This window comes from Phyllostomus discolor, chromosome 7 (assembly GCF_004126475.2).
Source record: "Phyllostomus discolor isolate MPI-MPIP mPhyDis1 chromosome 7, mPhyDis1.pri.v3, whole genome shotgun sequence".
NCBI classification, from domain to species: Eukaryota; Metazoa; Chordata; class Mammalia; order Chiroptera; family Phyllostomidae; genus Phyllostomus; species Phyllostomus discolor.
The window spans coordinates 92,387,194-92,408,577 of NC_040909.2; the positions used below are offsets into that span (position 1 = coordinate 92,387,194).

A 21,384-nucleotide genomic window follows, 5' to 3' on the forward strand; every position below is an offset into this window, starting at 1 on the left:
TGAAGCATGAGCCAAGACAAGCTATTTGTGTGGAAAAGCCATTGGAAGCATCTTGAGTTGGTGCAAAAGTTGGGTGGTAAGTGGCCTCAGGGAATCACCAGGGTGGGGACACAGCGTGAACCAGGTTGATAGTGTCTCAGATACAGTGCCCGCATGCTGGCTTTGTGAAGGATGGGCTCAGCAAAGGAACCAAGGCCTCTTCCAGAACTTCAGTCTGGGAGAAAGCTGCCCCTCCAGCCCTCACCCTGATGCCAGATAATTCAGTTCCTCCTTTTTGTCTTTGGTACATCTCAAGCTTTTGCCCCAGTGCTGAAGCTCAGAGGAAGTAAATGCAAGTAAATTCATGTGTGGGCCATTTTAAGAGGAACTGCCTGGGACTCCAGAAGTTTCCATCTTCCTCAGTCTTAATCCCAGCTGCTTTTTATAGCCAGAAATTATGGGAACTTCTGTTTCTGGCACTGGAACTCTGGGCAGGGTGTCCTTATGTGAGGTTGGAGTCCCATGCTCCTTAGTGGGGATCCTCCGAAGCTGAGATATCCCTCTCGATTTTTCTATACCACACATGGGTGTGGGACCAGCCTGTTCCGTGTCTTTGCCTCACCTGCTAGTCTCAATGTGCTTTCTTCTTTAATTCCATAGTTGTAGGACTTTCATTAGCCTAGTTTCTGGAAGTTCTGAATCATGGTGGTTCTATAATTTAGTTGTAATTTTGGTGTGGTTGTAGGAAGAGGTGAGTACCATGTTTTCCTTTTCATTCTATTAGCTGCTTAGTATTCTCTTATATAGATGTTCTATGATTTATTTAACTATTCATATATTGAATTGATGTTGCTTTTGTGTTTTTTGTTTTGTTTTTACTGTAGCAAACTGTTTGGTGACATATATATTTATGTACTTGTGGCAAGTATGATTGAAGGATGAATTCAAGGTTGTAGATCTGCTTTACCAAAAGTATGTATACAGTTTATATTTTGAGTTATTTCTAAAACTGAGAGTACCTTTTGCTTCCCCTTGCCCAAACTGGGTCTTATTAACACTCTCTAAACCAGGCTGATAGGTAAAATTGAGTATTTTATTGCTGTTAACTTGTGTTTTTTCAATAGAGATGAGGTCATACATCTTTTCCTGTATTTACTCATTGTTTGCAGTTTATTTTTCTGGGAACTCTTTCTTTAAACCCTTTGCCCATTTTTTTCCTATTAGTTCATCCCATCCATCCTTTTTAATTATTCTTTTCATTACACACTAGGTTTGCACTATATGTGCTGTTTCACATGTATCAAGCTATTACAGTTTTTCATTTTATTAAAAACTCTCCATAAACATGTATGTACCTATTGCACTATAATATTCTATTTCTATGACTGTATTATGATTTCCTTAACATTCTCTTGTAGATAAATATTTGGAGAGCCTCCAGTTTTTCACTAATATAAATAAAAATTCAAAACACGTCTGTGGGTGAACCTTTACTTATTTCACCTAATTTTCTTACTGCAGATCTACCCCTGTCACCCCACCCCAGTCACCAGATAACAAGATCAGAGTATGAATAACATTCACAGCTTGTTTTCACTGAACAAAATTCGACATTTGTGTAGAGTGAATTATTTCTCAATTTGAGGTGTTTGGGGTGTGTTGGGTCAGTTCACATTCCACCTCAGAGGCACTCATACCTCCTGCCCTCCCACAAAAGCATGGAAATAAGAGCAATTGGCTTTTCTCTTATTTCCTCCATAAGTGGGATAAGTTGAGAATTTTTTGCTTTCTTCTTTTCAAAGTGATGAGCATGGCTCATTAGCCACAGATCAAGGTGTAGATCATCTAGATCATAGTAATATCAGTGAAACTGATGTAGAAGAAGGGATAGTAAGAAAAGGAGATTTCTAATCCCACAGTGTCATTTATTTACTGCCCCATCCTGGGTTTACAGAAGTGGAAAGTCTCTTTCATGAATGGGAAAAGAGTGAATCATTGACAGACCATCCCTTTTCACCCTGAGGCAGTGGGTGCAAGGAAGCCTAGCCCTACAAGCGGAAGCAGAGTGTGGAACTCAGCTTCTCCCTGGGCTGCACATGTGTGCCTGTGGGCAGCTTCCCACCAACTGTCTTTGGCTCTAAAAGATCAGTTCTACTCTATATTATTACACCATTATTGAATCAAGTCAGAATTTTGGTCTTACTAATAGTAGAATAATTAACATTAATAACAGTAATAATATCTGTCTTGCATTGAACACACTTGTATTCTCCTTTTCAATCTAATCAGCATATTACCAGGTTGATACTATTATCATCTCCATTTTACAGAGTGGAAAACTTCAGATTTTGAAAAGAAACTTTCCACCATTTTATATAACCCCATGTTGACTCATTCTAAAGTCTCTGACTTATAGTCACAACTGTCCAACTATTTTCTGAAGCATCATTGGTAACCTTTCTACTTCCTGCTAATCCCTAGTTATGCATGCACATCATGGCCAGGTTTATTTGAGGTTGGATTGATGAGCAGCTTGCCAGGGAGGAAGTGATATGGGAAGTGACCACTCCTCAGTGTGGCCTAGTCCTGCTCAGGTGTGTTTCGGCATTCCCATCCTGTGTGCCCCCACCAGCGGGTGGTATAGGAGATGAGCATCACACGGGTGTGGGAGATGAGTGCCGGCCACTCTTCCTACAGCATGGAGCCTTTGCTGGGTACTGCTCCTGCTTTCCTACAGTTGGAAGCTTCCAGGGAAGTTGTATTTTTTTAATAATGATAAAATATACATAACATAAAATATACCATTTTTCAGTGTACAGTTCAGTGGCATTCAGGACATTCATGTTTTTATGCAATCATCACCACCATCCACCTCCAGAACTCTTCATCTTGCAAACTGAAACTCGGTACCCATTAATCAACTCCCCAATCTCCCTCCCACTACCCCATAGCAACTACTATTCTACTTTCTGTCTGTATGATTTTAGCTACTCTAAATACCTCATATGAGTGGGATTATACAGTATTTATCTTTTTTTGACTTGCTTATTTTACTTAGTATATGTCCTCAATATATGCATGTTGCAGCTTGTGCCAAAATTTCATTTCTTTTTATGGATAAATAATATTCCATTGCATGTATATAGCACATTTTGTTTATCTAATTATCCATCAATGATTGGGTTGTTTCCACCTTTTGGCTATTATGAATAATGTTTCTATGAAAAGGTGTATACAAATGTCTGTTAGATATTATGTAAGTACTTGCTTTCAATTTTGGGGGGTTTATATTAAGAAGTGGAAATGATGGGCCATATGAAATCTATGCTTAATTTTGTATGGGATACCCTGTTTTCCATAGCAGCTACAACACTTTACATCCCCACCAACAGTGCACAGGGTTTCTACAATGTGCCTCCATATCCTCACCAACACTTGTTATTTTCTGTTTTTTGTTTGTTTTTATAATAGCCATTAATAATGGGTGTGAAGTGGTCCAATAAGTTTTGTGAGAGAAAGTCTATGGGAATTAGTTGATAAATTTTTCTTCCTTTTCTGCTAAAGAAGGTGAATCTGTTGCATGGCAATTTACTGACTGAAATATGACTATTCAGTGAAGCTGTCTGTGTGGAAATCATGTCCCCATGAGGCACTGTGGGGTCCTTGCATGCTGTTGATTAAATTGTGACCACTCACAGAAACCTCACCAGCCCTAACTAAGTGTGTATATGCTGAATTCTGCCCTCATCTTTGAGCTATGAAGTCATGACAGACTGCAGACTTTAACTTGGCCACTTTTTATATTATCTAGTTTTCCTACTCCTCTTTCCCCTGACATCAACTTGTGAACATACCACTGATTGTTTCTCTTTTTAAAGGAAGAAGCCAGTATGGATGAATGATTAAAGGCATAAGTGGTGGGACCAGCACTTGGATTTAAATCCAAGTCTGTCTAGGAAGAATTTTAAGTTTTCCAAAATGCACCTTTCTCATCTTTATTATTGGGTTGGCCAAAAAGCCCATTTAGTTAGGTTTTGTTTTTGTTTTTCATAAAATAAAACACATTTTTTTTATTTTTACCAATAACTTTATTGATTTGGATATTTTCAGTATTTTGGCTATCTTCTGCTATTGACTTCTGGTGGGTAGAAGCCAGGGGTGCTGCTAAATATCTTTCAGTGCATAAGACAGCCCCACAGCAAAGAATTATTTGGCCAAATTGTCAGTAGTATCAAGGAACTTTGCAAACCACTTTTGACAAGATCAGTCAGTCACAGCATCTTCTCCATACACTACGCAAATCTTATTTTGCATTTCAGTTGCTCTTTTACTTTTCTTGAAATAATGAAACATAATATGCTGAAAACATTGCATATTTTTTCCATCTTCAGTATATTAAAATGGCTGCACAAAAATTCACCAGTTTTGATAAATTTTTTTTAATACAAGCTGATATGACAGCTGTCATAATACAATCTAACAAAATTGTTTTGAATGGAGTTAAAAACAGCTAAGCACTACTAGAGCCATCGTATGCAAAAAAAACTAAACAAACTCTTTGGCCAACACAGTCTTTCTACTGGTTACTTCATAGGTTTGTTTTAAGCATTATAAATGCCTAGCAAGGTGCCTAGGGAGAGCAAGCAGCCAATACATGGAAGCTCTCGTCATTACCATCATTATCGAAGTAGTAAACTTCATTATTTCTTAGCTGTTTTGCTTGGAAAAGAGGAATAACAAAGAATATTATAATAACCCAGGAAAGCTAAAACAAAATTTCTTAAGAAATTTGGACCCCAAAACATACCTTGGAATGAGCTCTCCCATTCTTTCCTTCATCCAAATGATGGATTAGAGTGTAGAGAGGAAGTGTGAATATCAATGAGTAGTAAATAGATAGGAAAGTGCTAATATAAAAACTGTCAGGCTATAAAACAAATATTTGGAGTACAGAGGAGACATGTTCTTTCTTGAACTTTCTTTTAAAACTCCCTGTTTTCTTCACATTCTATTTTTCTGTTGTCACTCAGTGGCCTTTTTGGTCAGTTTGGGACTGAGCCCAGGAACTCCCTGTGATGAGGGACCCTTCAGAGAGACTCTAGGTTTCACCCAATTGCAACTCATTTATTCAGTTCCAACTTATTAATATCACTATTATTACTCTTTCATAGGCTTCCTGGAGCTTTTAAAAGTAATTAATTATTTGAATTCTAGTTTTCCCAATTATAAGAAGGAAATACACATCTAGAGAAGGAGATGAACAATGCCTCATAGGATAGGTAAATGAACAAGAAACACATTTTTATTCTTTCCTGCCTTTTGGCAGGTTTCTCATTTAATTTCTCTCACTGCTTGTCTAGATGACAAATGTTTTCCAGCCAGCCAATTCTAGACAGGTTGAGTTTTCAGTTCTAGTTTCTCATTTAGGCTGGAATTTCCTGGGGCAGATTTTAGCTGTGCTTGAGAGATCACACTGAGTCCCCTCTGTTAGGTTCCTTTCATTCCTTTAGTCCCTGCCTCATCTGACTCAAGTGTGAGTTTCTTCTCATGAAAATAAAAAGTAACTCACTAAGCAAGATAACCTGCCCCTTGTCGGTGTCAAGGAAAGTGATAGCCATTAGGATGAACATAAGAATACTTAAAGCAACATTGGCAGAGCAAGGCCATCTGCACAAACACTTTATTTGTCCAAGGCATTCACTCAAGTTCCTTAGTGAGACCAGCCCTCAGTGTGCTGAGTACACCTTCCCAAGTGCATGTGCCTGGGGTGGAAGGCTACTAGTGGCTCAGAGCCTGAGTGTCTGGACGGAAGGGAGCCTGCTGGAAGCTGCGGGCACTGCATGGGTGCTGGGGTCGACAGGCTTGGGGTTGGGCTTCTGAGAAGAATGGGAGCCGATGGGTGACTTCTGCGGTCTTCACTAGCAACACAAGTCATTTATAAGGGGTATTATTTGAACTCTGCCTAGATATTTAAAACCTAATGAGGACTTTTTTCTCTAGAGTTGTATTCCATATAAAATAAGTCTATCTTATATATATCCTGCCCAAGGCATAACTGTACTGGGAGCTGCCCCCAGGTTGTCACTGGTAACTCACTTCTCAATAAAAGTGTAGACATGAAGCTATAGTTCATTGACTAGGAGGGACCTCTGCTGCCTTCTCCGAGCAATCCAGGTGGAAGCGTGTGAAGACAGTCTGGTGAGGCTCCTCCCAACATTTACCACTGATTTTGGGAGTAGGAACACAGACTTTCTACTTAAACATTGATGTTGGGGAGGGAATTTAAATGACATTCTCAACTCAAATGCTTCTAAAAACTTTAGTTTGACTTAATGTTTTTGACCTTGTGCCCCCCACCAAAAAAATATTTGCAAAGTAAATGGAACTCTAGATTTTGTGTTCTGTACACACCCTGTCCCTATTGTAAGTTTGTGTGTGTGTGTGTGTGTGTGTGTGTGAGAAAGTGATGAGCAGAGGTAGCAGATGCAGTAATGCTTTACAAAATGTTGGAGTTCTGAAAACTTTCCACAGGTTTGTATGTATTGTATGTGTATAAAATCATGCATATATTGAAAAAGAGACACACACTGGTGACAATACCATGTACTGTGTGTCCATAATGGCCCCCTGAGATTCTGATGAGGGACTGAAATCCATCCCTGATCAGTTCACCCTCCAGCCAAGGTGGCTGGGTCACCTTCCTCTGTAGGAAGTGGTGCCTTTTTCTAGTTGTCTGTGAGCCCTAGAGGGTACATCTGAGGGGAGGGTTGACACTTCCTATTTCACACCAGCAGTGGGAGAGGCAGGCCTGCCCATGTGGGGTCAGACATTCGGTAATACTGTACTTCCCTCTGGTTGCACGTGTGTTTCTAGCCCCATTGGTTCTCTGACATGGAGAGCTGATTACTGACACCTGGAGGACAGCTCTGTTCTTTCTCCCAGCACCTTTGAAAGACCTCTCTGCAAGACTTGCATGGAGTGAGACTGGGAGTCAATTTATTTATCCCTGATAAGATTAGAGAGCCCTTTAACTCTGGAAAGATCATTTTTCATATCTTCTCTGTGCCTGGAGCTTTCTTTGGGTACTAGATACCTGGAATTTCACCAGAACCCTTCTGGGTCACTGGCTCAGGCTGGGATGGCTTACCTAGTGGTATCTCTCTGTCCTGCCAGGTCAGCAACATACACACACACGCGGAGGAACATCAAAGGGAAAATGTTGTCATCGTGTATTTCCACCAAGGGTACAAAAAGAGGAACTAAGAAATATATGTTTGTCTTGCTGTTTGGGCTGAGGAGCACAAGAAATGAAAAGCATATCTAACCTAAATCAGTTCACTTTACACCAGGAGTATGAAAACATAGCTCCTGTTATCTCCTTATATGATTATTCTCATTTTAGGTAATGGGGTGCCTTTTACTTCAAATTTCCAGTAGCTTCACACACAAACCCTCTAATGCAAAGTTAAAGACACTAGCACCTGAAGATGACACATTTTTAGCTACTTCTTTAGCGTCAGCAGGTGGTTTAGAAAGAAAGTCGAGGTTTTCTCATGTCCGTACGTCACCAGGCCTGACATCGTGATGCTGACATGACCTAAGATGAAGAAAATCCCCTCAGGTGATTTAAAACCTGAAGGTTAAATCAGTCTCCCAAGCCTTCTAAGTGTTGGCCCAACCCCAAGGCCATGGCAGGGGTGTCCAACCTTTGGTCCGTGGGCTGCATGTGGCCGAGGATGGCTGTGAATACGGCCCAACACAAAATCATAAATTTACTTAAAACATTATGAGATATTTTTGTGTGTGTGATTACGTGTTGCAATGTATTAGATGTGTATGTAGCCCAAGACAACTCTTCCTCTTCCAGTGTGGCCCAGAGACACCCAAAGGTTGGACACCCCTGAGAGGGAGAGGCACCAAGGTCCCCTTGCTTCCAAGCTATGAGACCAGAGGAATCACTCTCACTAAGTTACAGGAAAGACAGAAGCCCAAGAGACACATATTTTGAGCTGCTGATGGACTTGGACTTTGGCCAAAATGTTAAGGCGTTCCCGGCACCTCTGTCATCTGGCCCCATACGTTGCCTGGTGCTCATGTGTCCCCGCCGTCTCCTGGCCTCAGCTCTCACTGCGGCTGAGCACGTTTTGCTCCTTCTCTTAAGCTAAGTTGCACTGGGACTTCCTTTCCCAGGCATTCGGAGAATAGCAGTCCTCTGGTGAGGTGGTTTATAGGCACGTGTTGAGATCAAGGTTTTGTTTCAATCTCTCTAGAACTTTAAATCCTAAATAGCTGAAGTTTTAAAGCATATGATCTAGTGTAGTGCTTCTCAAACTCTAATGTGCATACAGCTCACTCGGAGACCTTGTTAAAAGTCAGATTCTGATGGAATAAGTCAGGGTTAGCGTTCAAAACGCCGTACCTCCACAAACTCCCAGATGGTGTCAAGGCTGCTCCTGGCCTGAGGACCACACTTAGTGTTGCAAGGGCCCAGAGCAGGTATCCACTTGGGCTGCATGTGAGAATCATCTGAGGAGGCCCCTCTCCTACGAGTTTGGGTTTATTGGTTTAGGGCGAGGACATGGTATTTTTTAAAAGCTCCCCAGGTAGGCAGCCAAAGTTAGTACCGGCATAAGGACTAAAACTTTTTTTTTACCATTGCATGTATAAAGGGAAAGTTAAAATCACTTCCAAACCATTGAACTAACCTGTGGTATGACTCTGGGATAGTAATTTACATTTAGCACCTCAGATTCCCAAAGGGAATGGAAGTTACTGCTTTTTCAAGAACACATGGGGCTCCTTGGGTGAAACAGTATCTTAGCCTGGTTGTTTTCATTCTGACAAGAGTGTTAACCTCATCCAGGCCATGCATATTTCATCATCCATCTCATTTCCCTCTTTTTGAGGCAAAACTGGCTTTAAATCTTCTTAGTTTGATTTAGCATCGTGTAGACCAAGCACTCAAAATGTGGGCAAGATTGTCTCCAGGGAGTGAAAATTGGTTCCTGGGAGCTGAAGAAATCTCAAAGGATATTACAGTAGTTTGTGGTTCTCCAAAGCCCAAACCTACTTGACAAAATCTTATTTCTTTGTATTTAGTCTCTCCTATTATGAATAAATTAACTTTAATTAAAACTTAAATGTTTCTCCTTTGGGGACACCAATTTTAAAAGGTTGAGACACACTGTTCTAGAGAGAGAATACAGCCACGCTTGCAGGTGCCTCCTGAGGTGGACACCCTGACCTCTGCCTCGGGGGAGTTCTCTGCAGGGCAAAATTTGGGCTTAACAATGAATTCTGGGAGGAGCCTTCAAAAGGATTTTTCTGTCTTCTCAGTAAAACAGTGTTCTCTTCATTGAAAAATTAGAGTTCCTGGAGCCTCTAGTTAGTCATCCAATAATGAGCTCCTTGCTGATGTGATGTTCCGGAATGTGGCAGTGAGAGTGTGGACATCAAGGTCAGGTGCACCTGATGTCCCTCTGGCTGTCTCCTTCACCCTGTGGCTTTCAGCAGGTTCCAAGCCTCGTTGCATCTGTACAATAGAAATAAAACTTAACCTGGTAGATTTGGTATTTAGATAAAACATGCATTGCATGTAAAAAAAAAAGTAATATGGTGGCTGGTACTTAATAAGTACTCAATTAGTAGTGGGAGACATAGTGGTTATTAATGCCTATCTGTTTCCTTGCCAATAAATCATCTGCCTGTCTATCATTATCCTCATAGTAAAATACCTGTGGGCACAAAACAGTATCCTGAACCTCAGATTCTTTCCTCACTAGACCTGAGCAACTCCATATAACTACCTCATGACTCAGCCTTTCTGAGCTATGGAACAGTAAGAAGTGGGAGGCGAGCACTCCCCTCTCCGGGGTCCTTACGGATACTGAGCCTTGGTGTGAGGCCTGTGTGGGACAGCTCTGTCTGCAGTGCTGACAACTGTTAGACTAAGTGGCCTGGGGGAAGAAGGTATTCATTCTAAGGGGGAAAACTGGTCTTGCATTCCATTAGCCAGAGTGATGTCTGATTTCTTCCTGCTATTACCAAATAGAACCAGATACACTTTAACCAAAATAAATACAACCAAAAAAAAAAAAAAGGATTAAGTTAAAAAAAAGAAAAGAAAAGAAACCAAGAAAGAATAATACATATCGACCAGGGCAAGAATAATTTTTATATAAGAAGAGCTCTAGTCTTTTATAACCTGAAAAGCAAGTCACATCTGAAAGGTTTTATTTTGTTCCCACAACTATTATTTGTTCAATTTGGTGAATGATAGTGTTTTGAATCTTGATCTTGGTGAGTACTGTTATTATTGTTTGGAATATGAGCTCCCTAAAGCACTCTGATGTGGAAAATAAAGCCAAAATAAACTGGGCTTGTTGCAAGTCCGCTGTTTTAGAGAACCACTTTTTAAAATGCATTCGGATTTGTGTAAATGCAGAGCTGGGGTAGGCATGATTGAAACCTTACCACAAGTTTCCAGAATGCATTTCTTAACAAGCTGATCATTCAAACCCATCACCAAGAATGAGAGAGATGTGGGTCCTTGGTGCCATGTCTTAGGGACTCTTTCAGGGCCACTAGCACACATCTGCGTGGGTCAGTCAGCATCCTTAGAGGAGTGTGTTCTGCACAGGTTCCTGACTCCTACCATCAACTGTAGTCTCAGGCTGATATTGGGACTACAGCCAACTTTGGCTCATTTGGGTTCCTGGCCCAGGTTGTATATAATTATTGAAATGTTACCTAAGTGTCCAAAAACAGAAATGTGCATACCTTATACTTGTATACCTAAGGGGTTCTATTCCTGCCATGATCACAGACAGGTAAACAGGTGAGGAGCAGGGAGCACTGGGACCACACACATCAAATGAGGTGAGTCAGGCCAGGCTTTTTAAAGGAAGTGACCTCTCAGCTGAGACCTACAGAGTGAATTGTCCAGGCAAAAGGGGCAGGGTGCATATGTGCCAAGCAGAGGCAGGTGTGGAAGCCGGGGTACAGGAGAGGACACAGTCACTGTGAGGAGGCAGGAGGGCTCAGCAGGGGCCAGGTCACAGCTGAGTCAAGGAGTTTAGACCTGGTTAGACTTGCACAACGGATTAAAGTGTTACCTTTGAGGCATGCAGGAGCCCACACTATTATGGAAGCGGGGGCTGCCCGAGCTGTGCCGGCCATGTCTAGCCTCCGAGTTCACCCTGCAGGCGTCACTTAGCCTGGTCTCCTTCACTTTACGCACTGCTCAAGTGCTGCCCGCATTGTTCTTGGTTATAGAACCAAACATTATTACATTGTCATTTCTACTAAAGAAAAAGGTTAGACCTCTTTTGTTCTTTCTGATTTGTGATTTTCTCTGTTCAGTACAGTATTCCTTGGTGTTGGTCAGACTCAAACTTCTGGGCTGACAGGACTTTGAGACTAACCCAGTGCACACAAATTATTATACAAGTGATCTTGTGGCCACAAAAAAATATACTCTGTCAAATTCCTGCAGCTGGGTGCCAACAACATGGTATTCTGGTAGCATTAAAAACCCAGCTCACTTTCCAAAGAACTTTCTTTGCTTGAGGATGTGTTTGGTGAGAAGGTTAAAGGTTCTAATAGATACCAGTGAGAACAGAAAAAACAGAGGGCATGGCTTCTGTCCTGGAGGTGTTCACTGTTCAGAAAACATGACAACTATAAGCACATTAAACAGCATTAGAACAACGACAAGGCTATGATCAGTAGGTGCAAATAGTTTTTGTGCTAACTGACCACTGTGGGCAGGTGTAGAGTGAAGAGAAATTACAGTACCCAGAAGGAATTAAGGGAAGGCCCTCCGAGCAGAAGGTGAGCTGAGGGATTGGTGGAGAGTGGGGAAAGGTGTTCCAGGAGGAGGTCAAAGAGAAGTGGACCCAGTCATTAGGAGCTAAATCTTTGCTAAGCAACATGGCCTGGCTGAACCTGGAGTTCGAATTGAGTCATAAGGAGGGATGTTTGCAGGTAAGTGGGGATAGTTAGGCCCTCCAAGCTGGGCCACCTGGAATTCAGGGTAGAATTTAGCAAAATACATTCATTCCTGTGACATAATCCTGGTCACAGCTTCCCTGTAACTGCTCACCAGACACAGCTACTTGAGCTGACCCCTCCTTCCCTCCCTCCCCCCTTCCCTCCTACCTTTGCCTCTTCCTTCCTTTTAGATACTTATCTTAATATTCAGATACTGTTTTCCTTAAAATCCCAATTTTCTAGTAAGTAATGAATAGTAGTTTCACCTCCCCTATTTTATCGTTTTGTTTAAATCTTGAATTCTTTCCTGCCATCATGCTTTGCTGTCAGAGTGAATCTTTCTTGTCATCCTGGAGGGGCTGTTCAGGGAGAGCTGGGAGAACCCAGGGCTGTTGATTAACTGGACTTGGGAGGATGCTGCCGACCAAGGATGTCCTGTTCTTGATACCCTAGTAACTTCTTTGCATTAGCGCATTATTTTCTCCAGCTGTTTTCTCATTTGGAAAACTGGGATAATGACATCCGTATTCCTACCTGTAAGAATTTAGTAGGGCCTTAAAAAGATTCTCCACACATTAGAAAATGTTGAGATGTAGCTATTTAAAAGATCATGTTGAGTCATGATTACCATCATTTCAGATTTGGGGGCAGTTAGTTTAGAAAAGATTCAAAATGGCGATTGTCATTTACCCACTGTTTTTAAAACTTGAATGATCAGAATAACATACACGAAAGGATTTCAGGAACTCATCAGGTTTTTGGATTTCCCTTGATGGCCCTCTGCATAGCCTACCCTACACTAAAAGCAACAATTTTCTATTTTCAGATCGCAGAGGGAATGGCGTACATCGAGAGGAAGAACTACATTCACCGAGACCTGCGAGCAGCTAATGTCCTGGTCTCTGAGTCACTCATGTGCAAAATCGCGGATTTTGGCCTTGCTCGAGTGATTGAAGACAATGAGTACACAGCAAGGGAAGGTGTGTTCCCCTGGTGATCATTAAGTGTTTTGTTGTGATTTAATTTTATTTTTGTCTTTTTTCAACAAAGCAATAACAATAGTCATTTTTAAAAAGAACTCATTTGCTAAAATATTCTTTTTTTAAGAGATATATTTTTTAAGATTTTATTTTTATTTATTTATTTTTTGTAGAGAGGGAAGGGAGGGAGAAAGAGAGAGAGAGGGAAACATCTATGTGTGGTTGCTGGGGGCCGTGGCCTGCAACCCAGGCATGTACCCTGACTGGGAATTGAACCTGCGACACTTTGGTTCGCAGCCTGAGATCAATCCACTGAGCTATGCCAGCCAGGGCTTGGTAAAATATTCTAAATGTGCCATAGTTGCTGTTTGTGGTTCTACTCTAATATTTGTTCAAAAAATTACTCTCTTGATTAATTCCACATGATACTTTTATAACATTTACAAATACTATCATTTGTATTTTAAGTAAGTAAAGCAAAACACAAAGAGTTTTGTAAAGTCAAGATTCTTTGTTTATATTTTATGTTAAAGCTTCTCACCCAAATAATTAAGTATACTTTTTTACTTTATAGAGAAAATATTTGTAATAATAATTTCATATTCTATATTCTGGCCTTTTAATTACAAAATAAAACAGAAATTATTATACACATAGAAGTAAATATAGTGCTACAAAAATACACTCCTTTACTTTCTCACATTTCATATTATAAATGTGAATCAAGAACGCACAGAGAGGCCCTGGCTGGGTAGCTCAGTTCGTCCCCATACGCCAAGGTTTTGGGTTGATCCCCAGTCAGGGCACATACAAGAAACAACCAATGAATGCATAACTAAGAGGAACAACAAATCAATGTTTCTCTCTCTGTCCCCACCCCACCGGCCCTGTCTCCCTCCTTCTCTCTCTAAAATCAATACATAACATTTTTTTTAAAAAATGCACAGAGAGGCATAAATCTGGTTGGTGGCACGTTGCTCCACGTTGAGGCATGCCTGGGCTGTAGGGGCCTTTCCTGCTCCCAACTCATGCATGACGCTTACAATCTGAAGATTCTGAAGGTCTCCCTCAGGAAAGATGAGTGAATACTTTTGCGGTGCTTTAAAGAGCTGAGCATTTTCTTGACATTCCTAAGAATTATTAAACAAGGATTATTTTCCTTTTAACTACATGTGTGTTATTTCCGGAAGGTGCCCATAGGACTTACAGAAGTGACAAACACATTGAAACATCACTTTGATTTGTGTAGCATTTATTGTCTCCAGCATACTTAAAGTGGTTCTCCTCTTGCTTCAATCCTACATTCTCTCAGATGGGTTATTACTTATCTGTGATCTTAATTACCCTCAACAAAAAGGTAGGTGCAGGAGAACAGTTTGAGGAAAAGCAGTTAAAAAAAATAGCAAAAATGTAGTGAGCATTTGCAGCGTGGCAGGCGCTATTCTACGTGCTTTTCATACATTATCTCATTTATCTTTAACCCTGTATGATGATGATAATGATGATGATTCCTACCTCAGAGGTTCAGCAGCCTCCAAGGTCCCATAGTAAGTGGTAGAACCAGGATTCAAACCCAGGAGATCTAGCTTCGGAATACATGAGCTGGAATGTATTCCACTGGTTTTGTTGAATTCAACAAGCCTTGAGTATCACAAAAATAACTGTTCTCATGAATGAGACAGGTGGCTTAGTGCAGAGAGCTCATGGTCTAAAAGTAAACAGTAATGCAATGTACCTTCCATTGGTATTTACACTGTGCCAAGCACACAGGAAAAACCACTTAACCCTGACAGCAACCTGGGGAGGTTCCGTTCTTTCCTCATTTTATAGATGGAGGTGCCAAGAAGGCACAAAAACAGTACGTGGTTTGCTAGGGGTCACATCAAGCAGGAATCAGCAAAACCTGAGTCAAACCCTACCTACAGCCCCTCCCACCCTCCTCCACTGCTGCCTAAAAGGCAGGGAGTTTCATGCTGGAATATGCCACAGTGAGTGTGTCGCACGCAATAGCTGCTCTGTGAAGCTTTCTTCTGGCCTTTTTGTTCTTATTCTGATTTCTGATTTTGGCTAACACCACAAAAAATTCTGAAGCAAAGACATAATAAAGGCAAATCTGTTAAAAATTTTATTAAGTTGTTGGTGGAAACACCTAGCTTTTCCAGGATGTAGGAGTGACAGCCTGTGCCTGAGTCCCTACTTTCCTCAAGGGGATCCTGGAGTTCCTTGGGCCAGGTTTGCTTCTCCCATGACCTAAAGGCTATGTGTCCCTTACCCTCCCCAGCTCCTAATGAGAAACCTAGTATCACCACTGTCTCACTATAGGCAGATCATCATCCTACCTGATTCCTAAAGTGTAATAATGTCTGGTTGGCTCCTTCGGATGAAAGTAGGGAACATTCAAGTGGTCAGTACCATCTGATGTTCCTTTTGGTGGGGCTGATGAAGAGATACTGATATTCCACATAAACATAGTGTGGGTTAATGAAAGAAAATGTGAACACTAAAGATAAATACAGGGTGTGGCAAAAGTAGGGTTACAGTTCGTATGGAAAATAATATAAGAATTAAGAAATAATAATACAAGAATAACTGTTTTGCATACTCACAACTGGAAACTTACCTTTGCCCCACCCTACACATCAGGGGTGTCAAACTCCTTTTCGCCAGGGACCACATCAGCCTTGCGCTTGCCTTCAAAGGGCCGAATGTAGTTTTAGGACTGTATAAATGTAACTACTCCTTAACAGTTAAGCGAGAGCTCAGAGCTGCTGTAGGGTAGAAACAAGGTGCCGGGCTGGATAAAACAAGGTAGAGGGCTGGATTTGGCCTGGGGGCCTTGTGTTTGCTGCCCACCTTCTACATGCTTGGGCGCTGGTGTTGAGGGACAAATGGACAAGCTAAGAATAAATGCCTTACAGCCCACATCATGTACATTTACATTTAAGGTGGGCCGGTTAGGGTATCTCCGGGAGATGACACGAGACACTTGACTTCTTAACAGAGAAATGCCCAAAAGGGAAACAGGGAGGCAGGCAAGCATTTTAAGTATAACATTTTGTATCATCTCTGCTTTGTACTATGTGTTACCTATTCAAAATAAATAATCATAGTTTTCTCAAAAGAGGATCACAGGGCCATGACATTTTTCTGTCAACTCAGAGGCACAAGTAAGACTCCTGTGTCTTCTCCGCTAGGTGCTAAATTCCCCATCAAGTGGACAGCGCCAGAAGCAATCAACTTTGGATGTTTCACTATTAAGTCTGATGTGTGGTCCTTTGGAATTCTCCTGTATGAAATCGTCACCTATGGGAAAATTCCCTACCCAGGTACCCTTTATTTACTACCTATTTCCATTCAAGTGGTGCATGTGAGAAAAAAGTCAAACATGTTAAAAAAAAGTAATAAGCTCATTTCTAAAACAGAAATAACCCTTTTGTGCTAGAATTCAATTTTGACTGTCTTTAGTGGAGAGTGTTGTAACATATTCTTAGCCTCTTCTCCGCCCTCTCACTTGATTGAGAGCATATTCTTTTTCTTCACTAATTCATTCCACCACTAACTTCATGCCTAGACTGTGCCTGGCACCATCGTGGGTGTGTGAATATGAGGATGGATTAGAGGATTAGACATAGGTGCTCCTGCTAAACTGAGCACCTGATGGAGAGCACAGACATAGAAATGGGGATTTTCAGTGCTTTTTGGTTCATTCTGAAACAGAGGTTCATATAAAGTATTTTGGAGTCCCTGCCTGTTCAAGAAGAAACCACCTCTTTATCTGTGAAAAGTCCTTCAGAGCTTTGACTAGAAGTGAGGACAGCACTCAGTGTCTCCAGAATCCTGACAGCTGAGGCTCTGGAGCCAGATTCCACCAGCCCTCCCTGCCCTGGGATCTGGGGTGGAAAGTGCAAGAGGGGGATTTCTCCCAAACCCTTCACATTCTTTTAACGTTTGGCTTTTAACACAGTTGATTGATAAGGTGAATTTAAATTAAATTCTTAATGGTTACCTCATTACCTCATTAGAAAAAAAAAAAAAACAGAGGGTGCCAGTCACTCTCCACGTGCTGTTATTCTGCTCTTCAGAGCTAATATTTTGGTAGGGAGAGACTAGTGATAATCAAATAGTCTGTGGATGAAGTGCTCTATAGAGAGTGTGTGAAATGGTCTAGGGATTAGCGCCACCACCCCCCCCGCCCCCCATCCCCATCCCTATCCCTATCCTTAGCGAGCTGGGCGAGAGCTACTGGTTTTACACAGCTATCCCGCAAGGAAGTCCTGACGTGATGTGACGTGAGTGAGGGAGCGGTGGGGCTGTCCGGGGCTGAGTGTCCCACAGGGGAAACAGCCAGTGCATGGGATCCCCAACAGGAGCAGGAGCCACGATGTTTGGGCCTCGGAGGTTGAATGAATTAATGAACTAATGACGGTCCGAGAACATTTAATTGTCTCCATGCTGTGGATAGGAAGTTGGAGGTGAGAGCGGTAGAGGGGCCATGGAGTTGGGGATGGAGTGGATAGAAAGGCCTCAGGAGCCACGGGAGAGCTTCACATTTTATTTCACATGAGACGGAAGCCATGGAAGTCTTTGGACGAAGTGGTGACGCAGCCTTCCTGCTTTTGATTACCCTCACTGTTGTGTAGGAATGAGACACAGAAATTGGGAGTGGCCCCAGCTGGGAGGGAGAACATGTAGGCCGTGCCTGCACAGTGGAGCTGACTGTCCCTTGAGATCTCCTTTGTGCCAACATTTTATGTTCTTCCTGCCACTCTGCCCTAGACACTGAAATGAATGAACAACACCTACTGTAAAGTAGGGAAAATATTTCTTGATCCACCCTGATGTCTGACATTATATCTGTATACCAATAATTTATATCTATATGTATCTATGGAGAAAGATTATATGTTCAGATCATATATATAATATGATACCTGGTCAAATGACATATCAACTCCTAAAATGATGTCGTGTGACATGCTCCACGGTGACATGCAGACGGGGCCCTGAGGCTCGGAGGAGACTCTTGCCCAGGACTGTGTCACTAGCTCCTGGCAGAGCAGCCTCTAACTCCAGGCCTGTGTGCCTCCCAAGACCTCACATTCTTGCCTACTGTGCTCCATGCCTGGATTTTAAAATATTTGTGGTGAAAAATCATAAAAAATATAAAAGAATCAGTAGAAAAATGGTGAGAATCTCACACACACACACACACACACACACACACACACAAATACAACAGGACCAACCAGAAAGCACTGACTAGTCTCTTCCCCAGTTAGCTCGTGCTTTGTAAGGACTGGAATGTGATGCCTTCTGGAGTTCTGGACCAAAGATGTTGCCAGTCACAACACTTGCATGTTAACAGAGGCTCTACCATCAGGAAATGTGAACAGATCGAACAATCCAATGAACTTAAATCTCAAAGGATTTGACTCACAGATAGCAGAAAATTGGTAAACATTGCCAGAACATGCCATTTCCATCACTGTTAAAAAACTGCTTGAGAATATTTTCTTTACCTGGAAAAGTGTTGGATATATTAACTGTTTAAAAATGGTTTAAAAGATATGTCTGACTTTGAAAAATAAAAAGGGGATAAAATAAAGGAGGGGAGAAAAAGAAGTAAGAAAGCTACATATAAACATATTTTTAGAGGAAAATAAAAACTAAAAAGGCTATAATACATCAAAATGTTACTATCTTTGGGCAGTGAGATAATAGGTTTATTAATTTTCTTCATAAATTTTTGAAGTTTCCAATATTTTGCAATTATGTTTTTGTTAAATATTTTAATACTTGCCTAAGTAATATATGCACATGAAGAACAGCGCAAAACACTTCTGGGCTTCCGCTTGCAGATGCTCCTCACAGGCTCCTACTGATATTTGCTGTTCATAGTTCTAAATATTGCAGTATTATTTCTTAAGTAGAATTTTTTCCCTAATTTTATTTATTAAATACAAATATGGTCACATGGTTCTGAGTTCAAAAGATAGAAGGAGGCTTATGGTGAAAGGTGTGTCTTTTATTGCTATTCCCCAGCCATAATAGAACAACATTTTGGAAATATGAGAGAGAATAAATGATACAATTCTGTCAATAAAGTTACTGATTAAACTTCTAGTAGTCAAATACTAGATGTGTAGGAGTGAGTGTAGTGTAGGTGTGTCATTTCCTATTTGCATCCTATTCACTGAGATAGATAGTTTGAGCAGGCACAGCTAATACCATGAATTTCCGTGCATATTGGAATATAGTGCAGGAAAAAGACTTTTCTGTAACATATTTTTTAGAAAAAGGCTTTATACCAAGGGGGCAGCAGCATAAAATGGAGTAAAAATAGCCTCTTCAACAAATGTTATTGGGAGACCTGGAGAGCTACATGCAAAAAAATGAAACTAGGTCACCAACTTACACCATATACAAAAATAAATTCAAGGTGGATAAAAGACTTAAATAAAAGTTGTGACACCATAAAAGTCCTAGAGGAAAACATAGGCAGGAAAATCTCAGATATTTCACACAGCAATATTTTCACTGATATGTCCCCTAGAGCAAGGGACATAAAGGAAAGAATAAACAAATGGGACCTCATCAAAATAAAAAGCTTCTGCACAGCTAAAGAAAACTGCACTAAAATGAAAAGAGAACCAACTGTATGTGAAAACATATTTGCCAATGATACCTCCGACAAGGGTTTGATCTCCAAAATATATAAAGAACTCACATGACTCCACTCCAGGAAGACAAACAACCCAATTAAAAATGGGCAGAAGACCTGAACAGACACTTCTCCAAGGAGGACATACAGAGGTCCCAGAGACATATGAAAAGATGCTCAGCATCACTAGACATCAGAGAGATGCAAATTAAAACCACAATGAGATACCTTCACAGTTAAGAATAGCCATCATAAACAAATCAACAAACAACAAGTGTTGGAGAGGATGAGGGAACCCTAGTGCACTGTTGGTGGGAATGCAGACTGGTGCAACCGCTGTGGAAAACAGTGTGGAATTTCCTCAGAAAACTAAAAATAGAACTGCCTTTTGACCCAGCAATTCCACTGCTAGGATTATATCCTGAGAATCCTGAAACACCAATTCATAAGAACCAATGCACCCCAATGTTCATAGCAGCACAATTGACAATAGCCAAGTGCTGGAAGCAACCTAGGTGCCCATCAGCAAATGAATGGATCAAAAAACTATGGTACATTTACACAATGGAATTCTATGCAGCAGAAAGAAAGGAGCTCCTACCCTTTGCAACAGCATGGATGAAACTGGAGAGCATAATGCTAAGTGAAGTAAGCTGGGCAGTGAAAGACAAATACCATATGATTTCACCTTTAAGTGGAACCTAATCAACAAAACAAACAAGCAAGCAAAATATAACCAAAGATATTGAAATTAAGAACAATCTGACAGTAACCAGAAGGGAGGTGGGAGGAGATAATTGGGGGGAAGGGGGAAAGGGTTTTCAGGAACAACTATAAGGGACTCATGGACAAAACCAAAGGGGGATGGAATCAGGGGAGGCAGGTGGGGGTAAATGCAGACAACTGTACTTGAACAACAATAAAACAATTAAATTTTTTAAAAAGAAAGCATCAGTTTCTCACATAAATTGGGAGTTTGTAATTAAAAAAAGACTTTGTACCTATTAATTATATTTTGGGCAAATCTCAAAAATCCTTTGTGTCCAATTACTATCAGTCCATTTCAAAAAATTTTTGTGTTTTGAAGGTTTTAGCCCCCACAAACTCAAAGCCACAAGGAATTGTTTTCTTCAAGCATTTTTTTGTTCTCCTTGGTGAGTGAGCACTGAATGAATGAGCTAAGGTCATTTACCACAGTTGCTGCTGTACTATTCTGGAGTTTGTCCTCATGAAAATTTGAGGTGTTGATGTTATTATTCTGCTTCTAATTCCAACTTAGAAGATAGAATACATTCCCAAATAGGGATATTTCTTGAGAGGCTCATGACCTAAATAAAATTAAGTAGCTAAGTAAGTACAATTATCTAATTTTCTTATGTTATGAATGCTATAACTCAAAACCTCTTGACCTAGAACTTTAAACAAATTCTTCCCCTGAATCCACGTTCTGAAGTGGTTGGCAGCCTCTGACTCTGTCCTCAGTCTAGGATCTCATTTCTGCTGTGGAAGAACCCAGGATCTCTCATTATCCCTGAAATTTCTATACTTTGATGTGGTGCTTTGTCATTTTTGTGTTATGCTGGGTCCTTGTTTTGTCCTTTCTATTTGGAAACTTATAGCCATAAATTCTGGAAAATTTCCATTGATTGCATCTCCCTTTCCACTTTTTATTCTATTTCTGAATCACTTGCTAGCAAGATGGTAGACCTCCTGGAGTGATTCTCTGAATCTCATGTCTGCTCTTTCTGTCCCTGTCATTCTTTCCTTCCCTAC

At 40.9% G+C, this 21,384-nt stretch overlaps 1 protein-coding gene across 2 annotated transcripts in view; it reads left to right on the forward strand.

Moving 5' to 3' along the window:
- Positions 1–21,384, forward strand: part of LYN (LYN proto-oncogene, Src family tyrosine kinase) — a 131,701-nt gene that overhangs the window by 103,995 nt on the left and 6,322 nt on the right. For both annotated transcript variants that reach the window (XM_028533892.2, XM_036031119.1), the window contains exons 11-12: positions 12,797–12,950; positions 16,145–16,276. In XM_028533892.2, coding sequence (XP_028389693.1) covers positions 12,797–12,950; positions 16,145–16,276 — 286 coding nt within the window. The remainder of the gene's footprint in view (positions 1–12,796; positions 12,951–16,144; positions 16,277–21,384) is intronic.